A 16,950-nucleotide genomic window follows, 5' to 3' on the forward strand; every position below is an offset into this window, starting at 1 on the left:
TTCACATGCAATCAATGACATGGTAATGGAGAGAGTGTACTGTGTGAAGATGAAGAAGAAATGTGCAAAGAAGAATTAATGAAGTACCCTCGAACAGTTTCAGAAACAACACTGGCTTCAGCGATGAGAAGGCCTCTATTGGAAGTTCTGAGAGTGACAAGAGGAATAGAGTGTTGTGAAGGAGTAGCCATGTGACACACACACACACAATAAAGCTAGCAATTATTATAAACTCATGCACGTGAATGTGAGTCAAGTAGGTCTGTTGCGTGTAAATTGAAGGAGAAATGCTATACATTTCAAAATCATCCTCTGAAAATATTTGTCCAAACACTTAAGAACACTCATATTGATCAATTTACATTTTTGACATTTTAAAAATTTTAAGCATTCGGAGGATATTTTAGAATTCGAATTCGGAGGCTTTAGCATTTTTGAAATTGAAGACTTCTTATAATTTGTATGTTTTATTTTAACTAATAATTTTTTTAATTCAATAGCCATTGATTTTTTCTTTTAATAAAAAGGCATAACTTTCTCATTAGGTTGGTTCTTATATTAGGTTGGTTCTTATGGAATACACAATTGCAACTCCATGGTGAAGTCATAAATCAAACATTGGTGCTTAATTAAGAAATACAAGTATCAAACTATTTATGTTAATAATTCTTGATAATATTACTATCGATTTAATGATTAATGTTTCAAGTCTATTTAAATTCATTTTTTAAAGTAATTTAATTAAATTTTTAATTTTCAATTATAAAATTAAATGTATTATTTTCTCACATAGTGTTGTCGCAATGATAAATTTTTTTTTTTTACCAATATTGGTTGACATATGATAACAACTTGTATCTTTTAATTTACATGTCCAGGATTTGAATCCTAATTTTGAATATGAAGTATAGTATATTGGTAGCAGTGATAATATGGGTTGAACTTGGTAGATCAACTCATTAATCCGTCTAATTTTGATAGGTTAGATTAGACAAATGAGCCTACTAACCTGCCCAACTTGCTAATTCGATGGGGTAACTTGCCAGCTCACTTTTTCTTTAAAAAAATAAATTTGTAGAGAATTTATGTTAGATCAATGTTTTTATTTTATACTTTAACTTTTTTTCTAGATAATTATTCTCATTTTATATGAAATAGAAGTATATTGTTTTGATCACATGTTTTTTACTAGTAAATTTTCATGTATAATGTATTTTTTAATTGAAATATATATTACTTCGTGCCTTTTCATGAAAAATATAATATCTCTAGTTAATTTTAAAAATAATAATAAATTATATAAGTTGAAGTGATAATGTATATTGAAATATTTCAATTGAGATTTAAAAAAAAAATAAATGGGTTGAAGATGAGTCAATTTACCAACCCACCAACCCACTAAAGTGGACCAACACATCAACTCACTGTTAAGTGGAATGTGTTACATTTTTTAACTCATTTTTTTATGGGTTAATCTGACCCACTCTACTTCTTGATGAGTCAACCTATCTCTCTTTAAGTGAGTTGACTCACTTGGTCACTCTTATTTGTTGAGAGTAAAATATTCATCTTACTTTAAGTGAGTTGACTCACTTTGTCACTCTTATTTATTGAGAGGAAAATATTCATCTTATATGTACTCATAATTTCTCACATAGACAAAAATTAATACTTCGTATAAATATTATGATTAAAAAAATAATAAAAAGTTCCTATAAATATGATGTTTCAAACACCAAGCATTGGTCTCTCTTTTACCTTCTTTAGTCATATTTACATTTATTTTTATTTGGTCCCAAGATTTTGTTAAAAAAAGTTATTTAAACTTAAATTTAATCCAATTAAAACCTAAAATTTATGAGACAAGACCAAATTAATTCAATATTTTAACTAAAAGAATATATATATATATATATATATATATATATATATATATATATCATTAATAACATTAAATATAATTATAATAATAATAATAACTTTTTTCAAGTCTACTTTAACTTGAATAGTTACACACCGACTGTATCTCACATTTTCTATCTATTTTAGATCAATCATTTTTTCATTACGAATATGTTTTATCTTATGTTTCATTATACTTTTTCTTTTAAATTTAATCTTATCGAGTAATGCATAAATGGTATAATAGTGGAGTAGTTACTATGAGTAATATGATATGAAACGAAAAAAGAAATTAAAAGATATAGGCCTAAAATTTGATATTTTAAAAAACAAGGTTATTGCCTTGATAATAACTAGTTATAAACAAGCACTTTTTGCCTTCTGTATTTGTGTGTGTATATATATATATATATTATTTATTTATTTATTATTATTATTATTATTATTTTAATCTTTCTCTGTATTTGTGTATGTAGTTGAGTTTTTTAATTAAAAATAAACGGCGGTTAAAAGATGTGAATAACTGCTCTATTTTAACCCAAGAACCAGAAAAGAATGTTGTTTATGTTTCAATCTTTTTAATTATATAAACCAGTAGAGAGGATAAAGTAAGAGGTGACAAATCTTCCTGGCCTCTGACCACTTTTCAAATAACAAAAAAGTTGACACAAATTTGGGTACTGAAATAAATAATCCTCTTATTAGCACAAAGCTAGTATGGTATTGCAAAATCATAGCTTTAGCCAGATACTTGTCGGGAGCCAGTGACATTATTACAACAACAATGATCTACATGCTACATGCCATCACCATTTAGAAAACCTGCATTAGCAGAGATGTAAGGAAAATGTGAATAAAAATATAAGCAAGATTACACTGACCAACCAAATTACAAACAAGAAAGTGCAAGAGAAGATATGATTATTAAAACGGAGGCTCTAGTCTCTACCCTTGGTTTCTTCATTCAAGAAAAGGGTAGTCAGTATAACCAAGAACTGGATCAGAAATGTAGAATGTCTCTCTGTTATACTTGTTGAGAGGAGCATTTAGAGCAAATCTCTTTGGCAAATCTGGATTAGCCAAGAACAAACGACCATAAGCAACAAGATCAGCTCTGTTTTCAGCTACGGCATTGATCCCATCTTGGCGGTCATAACCTCCTGCAGCTATAAAAGTGCCCTTGAAGGCCTTCCTCATTGGAAGCAAACTGTGAGGGCACTCAACTTTTTCTCCAACAGTTTTCATTCTTGGCTCCACCATGTGGCAGTAGAGAATGCCATACTTGTTCAGGGCATTCACCATGTAAAGCCCCAATTGTTTGGGATTTGAGTCTCCACACTCTGCATACTCTGCAAAAGGTGATAGCCTAATTCCAACTCTGTCCGCCCCTATCTCATTAACAACAGCTTCCACAACTTCCAAAGCAAACCGGCAACGATTCTCAAGAGATCCACCATACTCATCCGTTCTGTCATTCACCTTGTCTTTCATGAATTGCTCAAGCAGGTAGCCATGAGCCCCATGAATCTCAACCCCATCAAACCCTACCATTTACACAACCACATGTATATATGTTAGTGAAACAATGTTAAATTGTACTTAATATTTTTTTCCCATGAGTCCATCACATAATCTATGCAATGTACGTGTATTTGATAATTAAAGACTAATCCGACATAATCTATGTAATGTACGTGTATTTGATAATTAAAGACTAATCCGACATAATCTATGTAATGTACTTGTATCTGATAATTAAAGACTAGTCCGACATAATCTATGCAATGTACGAGTATTTGATAATTAAAGACTAATCTGACATAATCTATGCAATGTACATAATTAAAGACTAATATGCGTATCTGATAATTAAATACTAATGTGTACTCCTTCTTAACACAAGGTCAACTAAGTCCCAAGGCTAGGGGATTTAATTTCAAACATTGGTAGGAGCAAAAGGTGAGGAAAATTACCAGCTTCTATGGCATTTCTGGCAGCAAGTCTGAAATCATTGACGATATGAGGAATTTCATCAGTCCTTAGGCGCCTTGGTGGCGTGAATTGTACTTGGTCAATGCCATTACTTCGAATTTGTGGTGAGAGTGGTTTGTCCGTAGAAGATATGGGTGGTTGGGCATTAGGCTGGTAAACTGTAAGAACATAAGAATGCAATTAGTCACCCCTTAATCAATAATCAATAACAAGAAAAGATGGTTGAGGAAAAAAGAAAAGACCTGAATCGGAAACCCTTCCGACATGCCAAATCTGACAAAAGAATATTCCGCCTTTGGCGTGAACGGCATCGACAATGGGTTTCCAGGCTTGGACCTGCTCCTTTGTCCATATGCCAGGCGTCTGCGGATAGCCTTGAGCGGTGTCGGAAACGCCGGTGGCTTCGGCAATGAGAAGGCCGCCGTTGGAAGATCTCTGAGAGTAATAGAGAACGGCGTGGGGCTGAGGAACGTTGCCGTAAGATCTCTGTCTGGTGAGCGGTGCCAAAACAACTCTGAAAAAATAAAGAGTGGAATCGGTTAAGAAATAGAATTGATGGAATAGGAAAAGGTGGTTAGTAGTTAGTGGTTAGTACCTGTGGGATAGGTTGAATTTGCCCATTTTGTAGGGAGTGAGAAGAGGAGTAACAGGATCTATAGAAGCCATTTTCTGAATGTTGCACCAATGGAATCGAGTGGATGCTATTTATAGAAGCTGAGCGTGACGTGTGCAATTGCGTTGCGTGGCCGCAGTCAACTTTGACCCATTAGCCACCACTCTCTAGTCTCTTCAGCTCACTCATTATTACTCAACTATAGAGATGAGGGGTGGGTAGATGGACCCGATCCGCGGATCGGTCTGTACGCCCGCGAATTTTGCGGATAACGGACCTATTTTTTTTTAAATTCGTATGATTATGTCTAATTTTTTAGTCCGGCTCGTTAAGTCTGCGGACTTGGCGGATTTAATCCGCGGGCTCGCAGGCTAGTCCGCAGACTTCACATTTAATATTTTTAAATATTATGGTTTTAATATTAAGTTGTGTATTTAATTTTTTAAAATTATTATGACTTAAAATTATGTTTAGTTGGTATATATTTGTCATTTGAATTATTTTTATGACATTTTGATGCTTTTATTATTAAAAGTTTGGTACTATTATTTAAGTATTTGTAATTATTTTTATTTTAATATTTTAATATTTAATATTTTAAACCATTTTAACTATTGATAAATTTTAGTATGATAAAATTTAGCTTATAAATAAAAAATATTTTTTTTCTTCTAATTTTATGTATTTTTATTTAAATATTTTTTTTGAACCATTATTTAGGCCCGCGGACCGGTCCATAATCCGCGGATTTTGGTAGGCCGAATACGGACTTAAAAAATAAGTCCATTTATTTTACGGACCGGACTTATCCGGCCCGTATAAAATGCAAGTTTTACGGATCGGGCCTTAAACGGGCCGGACCGGTCCGTATACCCACCCCTAAGAGATGGTAATGAGTCTCATGAAGGGATAATAGTAAAAATTTAATGTTAATTTTAAATTTATATTTAATATTAATTTTATTGAAATAATAAAAATACAAGATAATCAATATCTTAAAATATATAAATCTCACAAGTAAGTTAAAGTCTCGTCACAAAGATACAATAATTCAATCTCATAATTCTAAACAAAAGTAAATAACTTAAAATACATAAATTTTATTGGTCTAATCAAAGCTAAAAAATTAATCAAATTACATCTAACATAATTTTATAACATGTTTAACATATGTTGATAACTTCATCAACCTCACACTTATAAGAAAATAAGATGAGAGACTGTAGTTTTAGGATTATGTGGTACAAAGATAATTAAAATATTTAAGAAATATTATTAAACGGGTACTCGCGGGTACGAATATCATCATACCACCCCCCTGTTTATAAATAGATAAAAAATTATTCATCCTCATTATTCATGAGTAACCAATTAGCCTATTCATTTATCATCTGTAATAGATTTTACCTGCAAATACTTGTGAGTGCATGTATTTTTGTCATCCCTGCTCAACTAGCAGCCATGTCTTTTCCATTGAAGGGGAGTCGCAAAACAAAATTCTTTTTAAACCAAACGGACCCTTAATTTTACTAAATATTCTCTATAAGAGTATTTTAATTTAAAAATAATTAATATATAAAATATTATGAATTGAATGTTATGTAAAGGAAGAAATAAATTTTTAAAAATTAATGATTAAAAAATCAACCGTTTCAAGATCAATTATGATTGAAAAAACAATGTTTCTAAATTCAAAACCTAAAGGAAATGGATAAAATAATAAACCCACACCCACTCGGCCGATTAAAGTCCACGTTTCTTTTTTATGTTTACTTTTTGCCATTAAAGTAACTGTATCTGTCCACGAAATCGTCTACATTCATTCATCCTTCTCTATTAAAGTCCCTAACTCGGAAGAAATGATGTCCCCACCGTATAAATAAATTGTGTTTATTATTAATCATAGTGTCAAAAAATAGTTTTATAATTAATTTTTTTCTAAAAATAAGGTGATCACTTTTTAAAAAATATTATGATTGATGTAAACATAAAAGTGATAATTAATAATATATTAAAAAATTAACATATATTTATTTTAAAACTTATCTTTTTTTAAACACAATATTTACTATGGAATGGAGCGAATATCACTCTCTATCCTAAATTAAATATAGTTATAGTAACTTAAAAATATTTTAAATAATTAAAATTTTCACTTTTTAATATAATATTAAGTATTTTTCTTTCAATTTTTTTTTTACATTTTGGCAATTAATTTATTTTTATAAAAAATATCTGTTATATCTCTCGTCGTTATTAATAGATTATTTAATTAATGTATCTTTTTATAATCTAAAATATTTAAGAGTATATTAAAAAGATATATAAAACATTTTTTTAATAAAATCATATATATATATATATATATTAAAAATGGACTTAAAAAATAGTCTAAATAAAACAAAAACTCACGAGAGAAAATTACATTAAAAAAACAATCACTCAAAGAGATGATCCTAAATATTTATATCCCTCTTAACAAAACAATCCGCAACCTGACCTTTCAGAGAATATGAATACATTTCATAGAATGGATATATTAGTTGTCCGAAAACTTAAAATGTGAAACAAAATAGAGAACAAATAATATATTTATTACACTTTAATGTAATAATTACTTCTTGTTATTTTTTTTATTTTGACAATTCTAATTTATTTTAATTTAATTAATATAACGTTAAAAAATTATAAATTTAAATATATTTTTAGTCTTTACAAAATGAAAAAGTTTTTATTTTAGCGTTGTAATTTTTTTCATTATTCTAAAATTTGTAAACATTATTTTTTATTCATATAAAATAAGTAAAAATTGGTTTTGATCATTGTAAAACATTTTTCATTGATTTTTATCTCTCTAAAATCCAAATTCACTATTTATTTTGTATTGATTATTTTAAAGTATATACATAATATTTATCATAAAAATTTATAAAAAAAAATTATACAGGAGTCATAGGCTAACGAAATATTACAAACATTTGTGACTATCATTGGAATTATCACTTAACTCTCCAATAAACAAATAAGTATTCAACAAGGATTATTCGAGAGAGTAAAGACTAAAAAATATAGTTTCAAATTTTTGAGAATGATTTTTTTTTTTTTACAAAGATTGAGATTAAAACTTGCTCAATTTATAAGAACTAAAACATATTTAAAGTTGAAAATCTATTACACCCTTAATTTTTATTAGCGCATTCTTAAATTAATGTCTTTCCTTTTTCAATACTTATTTTATTAGTAAGAATCCAAGATATTTAAATATATATTTAAAAGTTAATTATATATTTTTTAAAATAAATCACATTAATTATAATTTTTAAATCTTATGTCAAAATCTTAAATATTAAATAAAACGGAATGGAGAGAATATATATATATATATATATATATATATATATATATATTTATTTATTTATTTATTTATTGAGAGAGTAAAATTGATAAAAAAAATGATGTATTTATTATTTTTTAATCTATATATAAAAAATTTAATCATTATGAGATAAAGGGAGTATTATTAATAAAAGTTTTAAGATAGTTATTATTGTTAGATCTAGTAAATTTATTATACATAACAATTGTAATAGTTTAATTTTCTTTTTACCTTTTTCTGTTGGTTCATAATTTTTTTCTTCTTAAAAATGACCTGATTGAATAAATTTACAATTGACAGTGTATTTAGTTTTAAAGTAAATACACTTTAATAAAAAAATTTATGCTACTGTAATAAAAAAAATATCTTTAATTATATTTTAATGAATGTAATTAAAGTAATTGTATTTAAAGTAAATATATTTTAATTAGTGTAATTAAAGTAATTAAAATTTTAAATTATAATAAATATTATTTTAACTTTTTTTGCTTTGCAAAAATTACAGTGCCAGTAATAGAACTTAAACTTAAGACTATATGTATATTCTTGATCACACCATTAATATTTAAATTTTAAAAATAGTTATAATTATTGTATATATTTATATGTTATTTCCTTCATTCGTATTCTTACAAAATTTTGCAAATTTCCCCTACCTTGTTGTTAATTTTTCTAGTGTTAGGAAGTTGAGTAGCTTACATACTATTTAATTAGAGGAGAATGGGGTGAGAGATAGATTTTTTTAGAAAAAAATTATAATTTTATTCAATTCTTAGGGAAAAAAAAAAGGAGATTTGATGAAAAGTGAATGAATTTTAAAGTATTTTTTTAGTATAATGTCCAAGATATTTTTATTTATAGTTTAAACTTAAAGTTATAAGAACATGTTTTTTTTTTTTATTTTTAAGTTTCTTCCATTTCCTTATGAATTAAACAATAAAAGAGATAATTTTTTATTTATCTTTTGAATCAAAGAAAACTTTTGACTTCTTTATTTTCACAATTTGAACTAAATATACTTTTAGGATATCACCGGTGATAAAAAAAAATTATAAAATCGGTTATTTTAAGTCAATAATTGATTTTACATCCAATTTTATTTTACTGATTTTATATCTAAACATTTTTAAAATTGATAAATATTCAATTTTAAAAATAAAATTCAGAATTGATTGTAATAACCTGCATGCACGTTCACACTTTTAGGGTAGAAATTAATAAATCAGAATGACAGTAAACATGATTTGGAGGATTTCTTTATTAAAAACGATGAGTTAAGTATTTATAAAAAATAATTAATCACAAAATTAATAAATATTTTTCATCAATAACATAATTTAAAAACAAAATAATCCGATTAAAGTTACTTAAATTATTCCATTAATTAAAAATTAAAAATAAAAATAAAATTAATAGAGAGATAAATTAACTTAAATAATAAATTAAAGAGTAAAATAAAAGTAATACTAGCGCTTACGAGACTCGGGGTGGGACGAGGGTGAAGAGGCGAGGAGCGAGGTTCGCAGGTTGTGTGGTCAAAGGAAGCAACGTTTTGGATCAATCGGAATCGCACGTTGCTCTTTCCCTTTCTCTCTTCTCCCATTCTTATTCCATTTGACTCTTTTTCTATCCAATTTCTCTTCCCAATCCAAACAATGGCTTCCTTTTTTCTTCGCCGCAACCGCAATCTATTCGCTCGCTCTCTACTCGGTTCGCTTCACTTTTTTTATTTTCGCTATTCTTTCTCTGCATTTAATTCTTTACGCTATTCCTTAATTTTTTACCATCAAATATTCTGAATTCTAATTAGTTATAGAACATAACACATGGTTAATTAATTTCGGATGTAAGCAATCCACTATTTTCCTATTATATGGTGTTGATGACATTTTATCACTAATCCAGGTAATACGGAGCATTTTCCTCTGTACTTTCAGTTCAAGTTTCAAACTTTAGGTGGTGCTGCAAACAAGGTACATCCATATAGCAGCCGTAATGGTCCCATCAGAAGTGATTTTACTGACTTGACGTAAGTATACATGTCTCATAGATAATCAGTATGGAAGTAATGTTGTTTGCTTTTGATTTCAAAAGCTGTTAAGTAACTTTTATTTTATGTGATTATTATGAATCTTTATGACAATGCCATGACTATGTAATTTTAGCTTACTTTTGATGGTTCTGAGTGCTGATGCCTGACTATTGGTTTTTTTAGTTGCCCTCATACATGGTATCCACAGGCCCGAAAGAAACGTCGCAGGGTTATCCTGCATGTTGGTCCAACAAATAGCGGCAAAACGTATCATGCTCTGAAGCAACTTGAGTCAAGTGCTTCGGGTAAGTTAGTTATCCATCTCTAGTTATTGTGAAGGTAAGAAATAATGTGGGAGGATGAAAATTTAGTAAGCAGATTTAGTATTTTTTTACTTTGCAGGTGTATATTGCGGTCCTTTGAGATTGTTGGCATGGGAGATAGCAAAACGGTTGAACAAGGCCCAAGTTCCTTGTGATCTCATTACGGGTCAGGAAAGAGAGGAAGTTGATGGTGCAAATCATAAGGCTGTTACAGTTGAAATGGCTGATGTATCAGCTGATTATCAATGTGCTGTTATTGATGAAATTCAGGCAAGTAAAATTTTCATTTGGAGATTCCTTTTTCATATTATATCTAAAATAACTCCTAGAATTACTTGGTTTTATGTGAACCAACATAATAAATTTCACGTTGAAAATAGGGTAGAACTTTAGGTTCCCCAAAAGGTTCTGTTCTTATCATAATCTTGTCGTGTTAGTTGTTCAATTTTAGTAGTTTTACTAGTTACTAATTGAGAATTGGATCTTTTTATTTTTATTTTTTTGTGTTTTTTAATAACTGAAACATTTACATCGAGGAGGCATTGTGGGCTTTTCTTGTTGTCATTCCATATCTTGTGATTCTATGAAAATAAAATCTTATAGGCTTTCCATGGTATGCTTGTTTTTGTGACTTCTTTTCCCATCTAACCTTTATTTTTGTTTTCATCCAGATGATAGGGTGTAGTACAAGGGGATATTCGTTTACACGGGCTTTATTAGGAATTGCTGCTGATGAACTTCACCTTTGTGGTGATCCAGCTGCTGTTCCCCTTATTCAGGAGATACTGAAAATTACTGGCGATGAAGTTGAGGTACTGAAACTCATGTCTTTTTTTGAGTATCTGAACAAAATCAAGAACAACATTTTATGTGGGGGATGGAAAGGGAGCATATACATTAGACCAATAATTTCATTCACGTGAATTTTCTGTGGTGGTAAATGACAACTGTTGTTCATGTCCCTCGGCTTATTCATGGTATTTTCATTAAAATGTTGTTTGAATTCACTGACTAAGTTTTCTTCTTCATGTGTGCTGCAGGTTCAATCTTACGAAAGATTGTCACCTTTAGTCCCCCTGAATGTTCCTCTTGGATCTTTCTCTGATGTAAGAAATGGTGATTGCATTGTAACATTTTCACGTCAGCAGATATACAAATTGAAGGTGAGCTTTACATGATTTAACTGTTCTTGAAATTAACTTGTATGCTTTCATATTTTGTTTTATGCTCAAACTTTTGTGTTTACTCATTTTCACTTTTATTGTTATTGTTCCCTTTTGTTTCTCACGTTAGATTGTTCTGAAAAAGAGGTTATCCAAATTTTTTTAAGAATTTATTTTAAGTATTAATGAAATGTGTGTCAAACATCTACATTTTTTTTTTGATAAATAATACACCAGCAATTTAGTAAAGGTTGTCACTGGTTTCAGTAATTTGCTTCATTAGTTTTCTCTATTTTACAGTGATCAATTTTTTTCCTTGGATAAATTTTATGTAGCTGACCATTAGTCTTTTGCTAAGTTAAGCAAAAAGCTGATCTATGGTACCTGGTCTACATAAGCAGTTGTGTCTAAAAAGGTGTTTAAATTCTTTTAATGTGACTTACATGTTTGCAACGTTATCAAAAGTGAAAAAAAAGAACAAAGTAAACAAAATGATTGATAATTTGATTTTTAACTTTGGTATTAGATGCCGAGAGGTAAGTAGGTAATTTGTGGAAACATTGATTTTTATTTTACTGTTTTGGCACTTCTGAATTTAAAACAGTATCGAGTTTTTGTCTTTGATTATAGATTTCTTTGTGCACTTTGCATTCCCTCCCCGCCATAAAGTTGATCCTCTACTTACTTTAGTGAGAACTGGATTGTGGTTGTGTCATCATCTCCACTATGATATAATTCACAAGTCACGACTATAATCAGATCTTAGTTGACTCCAATCTATTATCTTTCTAATTGAACATCCAAGCCTAAAGTTTTTAACAATATATATGGAATGTGGACAATATATACAGTGCCAGAGTTTGCTAGAATTAGGTAAGGTTTAGTCATTAAACACTCTTTTACTCTTTACATTTTTTTCTCCATTTTGATTAGCATAAGAAGAGAATGATACTTATAATGACATTTTATCTCATAAAGAATACAAGCTGCTAATGTATTGTGAATTGTGAAAATTCAATTGTATTGTTAGTGTCTACACTACAAACTAACTAACAAAAGTTGATATTCATATTGCTCAGAAGAGAATTGAGAAAGAAGGAAAGCATCTATGTTCAGTAGTTTATGGTTCACTGCCACCGGAGACTCGAACAAGGCAGGTGTGAGCTCCTACCTCTGTCTACGTAGTTTTTGGTTTTCCTTTTGAATTACCCTTGTTTCATGGTAATGTAATCTTTAAATTATAACATTTATGGCTCATATAAAAAATTATGCCATTGTTTTGTTCTTTTGTGATTTTTGTGTTTCTCAATTCTCAGTGTTATTTCATGGCTCTGTTTGAAAATTCCTTCTCTTCTTTTGTCTATAGTTTATTGGTTTACCTTAGTCTACTGCTACATTTATTTGGCATATATGTTAATAAATATTTCCCATTTCCTTTGTATTGTCCCTCCTCTATGCCAAGAATTTGCTCAGCTTAAAGTTTCATTAGGACTGCAGGCAAGCATGTTCAATGATGCAAGTAGTGAGTTTGATGTTCTTGTGGCCAGTGATGCCATTGGAATGGGTCTTAATCTAAACATCTCTAGGATCATATTTTCAACCATGAAGAAGTTTGATGGTTTTGAGATGCGGGAGCTGACTGTACCTGAGATCAAACAGATTGCAGGTAGCATAAAATACACATAAATGGATTGACCTTGTTCCTGAATTTGATTAAAGGATTGTATCTGATGTATATTAATGTTTTATGTTGTGTTGAATATTTTTTGTCAATAAGAATATTTTTTGTTATGTTTAAGCAATGTAACATTGACTATTAGCTTTGCATAGTTTTTCTAATCTTACCTTCTGTCATGAGGTATGCAGTTGGACCTATATATTGAATTTGATAGCTTAGATAAGTAGACATCAAAGCATCCTTTTTGTTTATATTTTATCCTTGTTGGATGCTGAGTTTGCTAAATAATTCGCATTTGGTATTAGGAACTTGTGTTTAACATTTTGCATATAATAAATTAATATTTTGACTCTGTTGCTTCTATGATACTAGTCAAATCTTCTAGGATGTAATTCAGAGATGAAAAGATTCTGTGGGACCATCAAAAGATTTTTTTTGGAAAAATCTGTGCTATTATACAAGAATTTAAACTTCTGCTGAAAGTTCGTTTTGTAACTTTTGTTCCCTGTTTTTGTGGCTTTAACATGCCCCCCTTGACATTTCTCCCCTTTTTTTTCTTTTTTTTTTTCTCTCTGCTCGACCTATTCATTCTCCTTAAGACAGCAAGAATATTTCTATTAATGTGTATGTTTTCTGTATTATTTTCAAGATTTTCATTGACTCATTTTAACGTTTAGGTAACTGATAACTTAGGGTTTGAAAAAACTTAACAGTAAAATAAAATTTCCATGATTCGCTGTTCTAACATATATTATTTTTATATTTTATGAATATGGAGGCTTTGGCTATTTATTATGTCTCTATTTGAATCACATGTTATTCGTGGTTGCATTGAAGGCATTCATACTTGCAGGGAGAGCTGGTAGATATGGGTCAAATTTTCCTCTAGGAGAAGTAACGTGCATGGATGAAAAAGATCTACCCTTGCTCCATTCATCATTGAATTCTCCATCACCCACTTTAGAGGTAACCTAACACCTAACTGTCCTATACGAAGTATGCAGCCTAGGTGAATCTGAAACAGTTTCTAGTAGATACACACTCATATCTGAACTTGGTTTACTTTATCTTTTATTGATGATTTGTTTATACTACTTATTCTGATACAGCGTGCTGGCTTACTTCCTACCTTTGATCTGATGTATATGTATTCACGATTACACCCAAGAAATGGTTTCTATCAAATACTGGTAAATTATATCTGCCTGTTGCTGTTTGCATCATCTTCCATTCTGTCATCCATAGTTACTATACATTGTATTATTTTTTATAGCAAAGAAAATTATGTGATTACTAGTCACTTACCAAATGGGCAACCATCCTATTCTACTCAATTTCATCTATCAAATCATTGAAGTTGAAAATCCTTAGGTGTCTTAACATCTAAATGCATTATCTTATTATATCCCAAAACTACATAATTATTTATCTTTTTTTCTTTAAATATTGCAGGCACATTTTCTTGACAATGCAAAATTATCTGAAAATTATTTCATTGTTAATTGTGAACAATTACTGGTATGTCTTTAATAGCTGCCTTGCCATTGAATTGTGGATATTTCATATCATTGCGACCTTGTTCATTAGTAATATCAATTATCAAATACCTCCATTATTTGATTATATTATTTACTGGGTTCCCTTTTGTTTGATGGGTGTTGTTTGTACATGCTGGTACTAGAAAGTGGCTGCTGTTATTGATGAGCTTCCCCTTGGATTACATGAGAAATACCTTTTCTGTATCAGGTACACAATTGTCTTTTCAGGAAATAACAAAATTTCAGAATGCAATATCCATGTCTGTATTTTATATCACTTAACCTTTTCAGATAAATTTTAACTGATACTTATTATAATATTCAGTCCAGCTGACATGGATGATGAGATTTCATCTCAAGGCCTGACACAGGTAATTATCATATTGTTAGTGTGAAATACGTTGATGTTAGTTTGAATGGCCATTAAAAATGATGCAATTTATGATAAACCAGTTTGCAGATAATTATGCAAAGAAAGGCCTTGTTCGGCTTCGTGAAATATTTACGCCAGGGTCACTCAAAGTGCCCAAGACGCCTGCTGCTCTTAAAGAGCTAGAATCCATTCACAAGGTTTCTTTTGTTTTATTTTTTTTTATAATTCACATGAATGATCCAGTGAGAGGGTGAACCACGGCACAACCCAAAGGTTGTAGCCTTATAACTTAATTGTCAGGGGCAATCAATGGTCATGGTCATGTGCAATGTCATGACTTCAATCACCATTTTTTCCCTTGGTTCAGTTTGTTGGAAAATAATAATAAATTTTATCTTTTTGAACCAATTTATCTCTCAATTTGTTGATGCAGGTCTTGGATCTGTATGTTTGGTTGAGCTTTCGGTTGGAAGACTCTTTCCCAGACCGTGTGCTGGCTTCATCCCAAAAGACTATTTGCAGCATGTGCGTGTTGGTTTTTATGTGGTTTACTGCTTTTATCCCTTTATTTTCTGTATATTTATGAATTTGAAACTATAGGTTGATTGAGGAATTCCTAGAAAGACTCGGGTGGCAGAAGCCAATGGCTAGAAGGTTGCCTGCGCATAAAATTTCAAGTTCTCTATTATCCCAACACATAAGACAACACCTCTGAGCGCATGGTTGGATATGCATTTCAAACAACCGATCTGCATCTGGCCTGAAGGACTCTCAGTTGCTTCTTCGTCTTTTTTGAATTTGATGTGAAAATAACAAAGAATGTGAGTTCATAAACACTGCAAGTCCACTCCCGTGCCAGTGCTACAATCCCGTTGAGCATTTTACAAGGTTCACTAACAAGATCGAATATGTTGTACATTTCTAGGTTATTTCCTACCTTTTTATACCTCTTGTTTTTTATTTATTTATTTATTTTTATCAGGACATGTTTGTAAACATTATATAATTCTTCATCTAAATGGTGAAAAAAAATGATAATGAACTAGTCTGGTTCAATTTTTAAAGCAACGATTATTACATCCCAAATCAAGTGTAAACTTGTGCGTTATAGTCATCAGGTTTAAGATTATTTTGGACAATCCTACTAGGAGGGTTTACGAAGAGACTGTTAACAATAATTTCTCTAATATAATTTTCAATACATTACTTTTATTGATGGAAATGATGAAATCATGACTGATACTTATTAAATAGTGAGTTTTGATCATTTCATAATTTTTATAAATTTTAATCAATAGTAATGAATATATTTGATAGTATATGTTAACATTTGTGATGTTCACAATTTTATGTATGATATAGTGTGTGTCTGTTTTTAGCCAAATTTTGAATTTTAATGTTCTGTTGAATGTAAAAAATATTTAACAAAACTTTTACGTTCAATGAATTTCAACGATGATGCAAACATGCCTATAGTGTATTTGGATTTGTTGGAAATTACGAAAATGACACAAGTAATTCAAGCATATCCACGTCTAGAAAAGAGTTACAAATTCACATTTAATGAAAAAGAAAAAAGTTATTTCTCAATTTGGTGTATCAAAAAAAAAAAACCTCCGGTTTTCCAAACTCAGCCACAGCCTTAATGTGTTTGGTTTAATATCCAAGATCCACGTTTGCATGCAAGTTTTGTCAAGGTATCGGACTGAACCAATGCATCCATGCACGTCAAGGTTCTCAACGCACAATCAAAACACAGGGTTACTACATAAGGTTAGACAGTAACAAAGTGAGACAGAAAGACTTGGGTTTCATGGCATGGGATGAAATGAGAGATCAATCACCAACATTTTATTAACTTAAAGCTTGTGCGAATTTATATAGTATGTTTTAATATCAACGACATTCTGCGTTAATATAATCTTCATCCTTCTTTTATATTTTTATATTAAAAAGTGTA

At 29.9% G+C, this 16,950-nt stretch overlaps 2 protein-coding genes across 3 annotated transcripts; one reads left to right on the forward strand and one right to left on the reverse strand.

Moving 5' to 3' along the window:
• Nucleotides 1-2,580: 2,580 nt before the first annotated feature.
• LOC109810855 (12-oxophytodienoate reductase 2) lies at nt 2,581-4,641 on the reverse strand. Of its 2 annotated transcripts, XM_020374436.3 has the most exons (5): nt 4,490-4,641; nt 4,137-4,408; nt 3,876-4,052; nt 2,852-3,446; nt 2,581-2,724 (listed from the first exon to the last, which is right to left on the reverse strand). In XM_020374436.3, the coding sequence occupies exons 1-4, from the start codon at nt 4,558-4,560 to the stop codon at nt 2,863-2,865; spliced, it is 1,104 nt and encodes a 367-aa protein (XP_020230025.1). In that variant the 5' UTR covers nt 4,561-4,641; the 3' UTR covers nt 2,581-2,724; nt 2,852-2,862. The 2 variants fall into 2 exon arrangements, with proteins under 2 accessions (XP_020230025.1, XP_020230024.1); XM_020374435.3 differs by having other exon boundaries at nt 2,581-3,446.
• A 4,705-nt stretch (nt 4,642-9,346) lies between these two features.
• On the forward strand, nt 9,347-16,058 carry ATSUV3 (ATP-dependent RNA helicase). The gene is made up of 16 exons (XM_020374434.3): nt 9,347-9,593; nt 9,789-9,912; nt 10,099-10,220; nt 10,318-10,508; nt 10,910-11,050; nt 11,279-11,401; nt 12,481-12,558; nt 12,899-13,067; nt 13,933-14,045; nt 14,189-14,269; nt 14,532-14,597; nt 14,761-14,825; nt 14,943-14,988; nt 15,071-15,187; nt 15,424-15,515; nt 15,591-16,058. The coding sequence occupies exons 1-16, from the start codon at nt 9,539-9,541 to the stop codon at nt 15,703-15,705; spliced, it is 1,698 nt and encodes a 565-aa protein (XP_020230023.1). The 5' UTR covers nt 9,347-9,538; the 3' UTR covers nt 15,706-16,058.
• Nucleotides 16,059-16,950: the final 892 nt, after the last annotated feature.

Source organism: Cajanus cajan, chromosome 11 (assembly GCF_000230855.2).
Source record: "Cajanus cajan strain Asha chromosome 11, NIPB_CcT2T_4, whole genome shotgun sequence".
NCBI classification, from domain to species: Eukaryota; Viridiplantae; Streptophyta; class Magnoliopsida; order Fabales; family Fabaceae; genus Cajanus; species Cajanus cajan.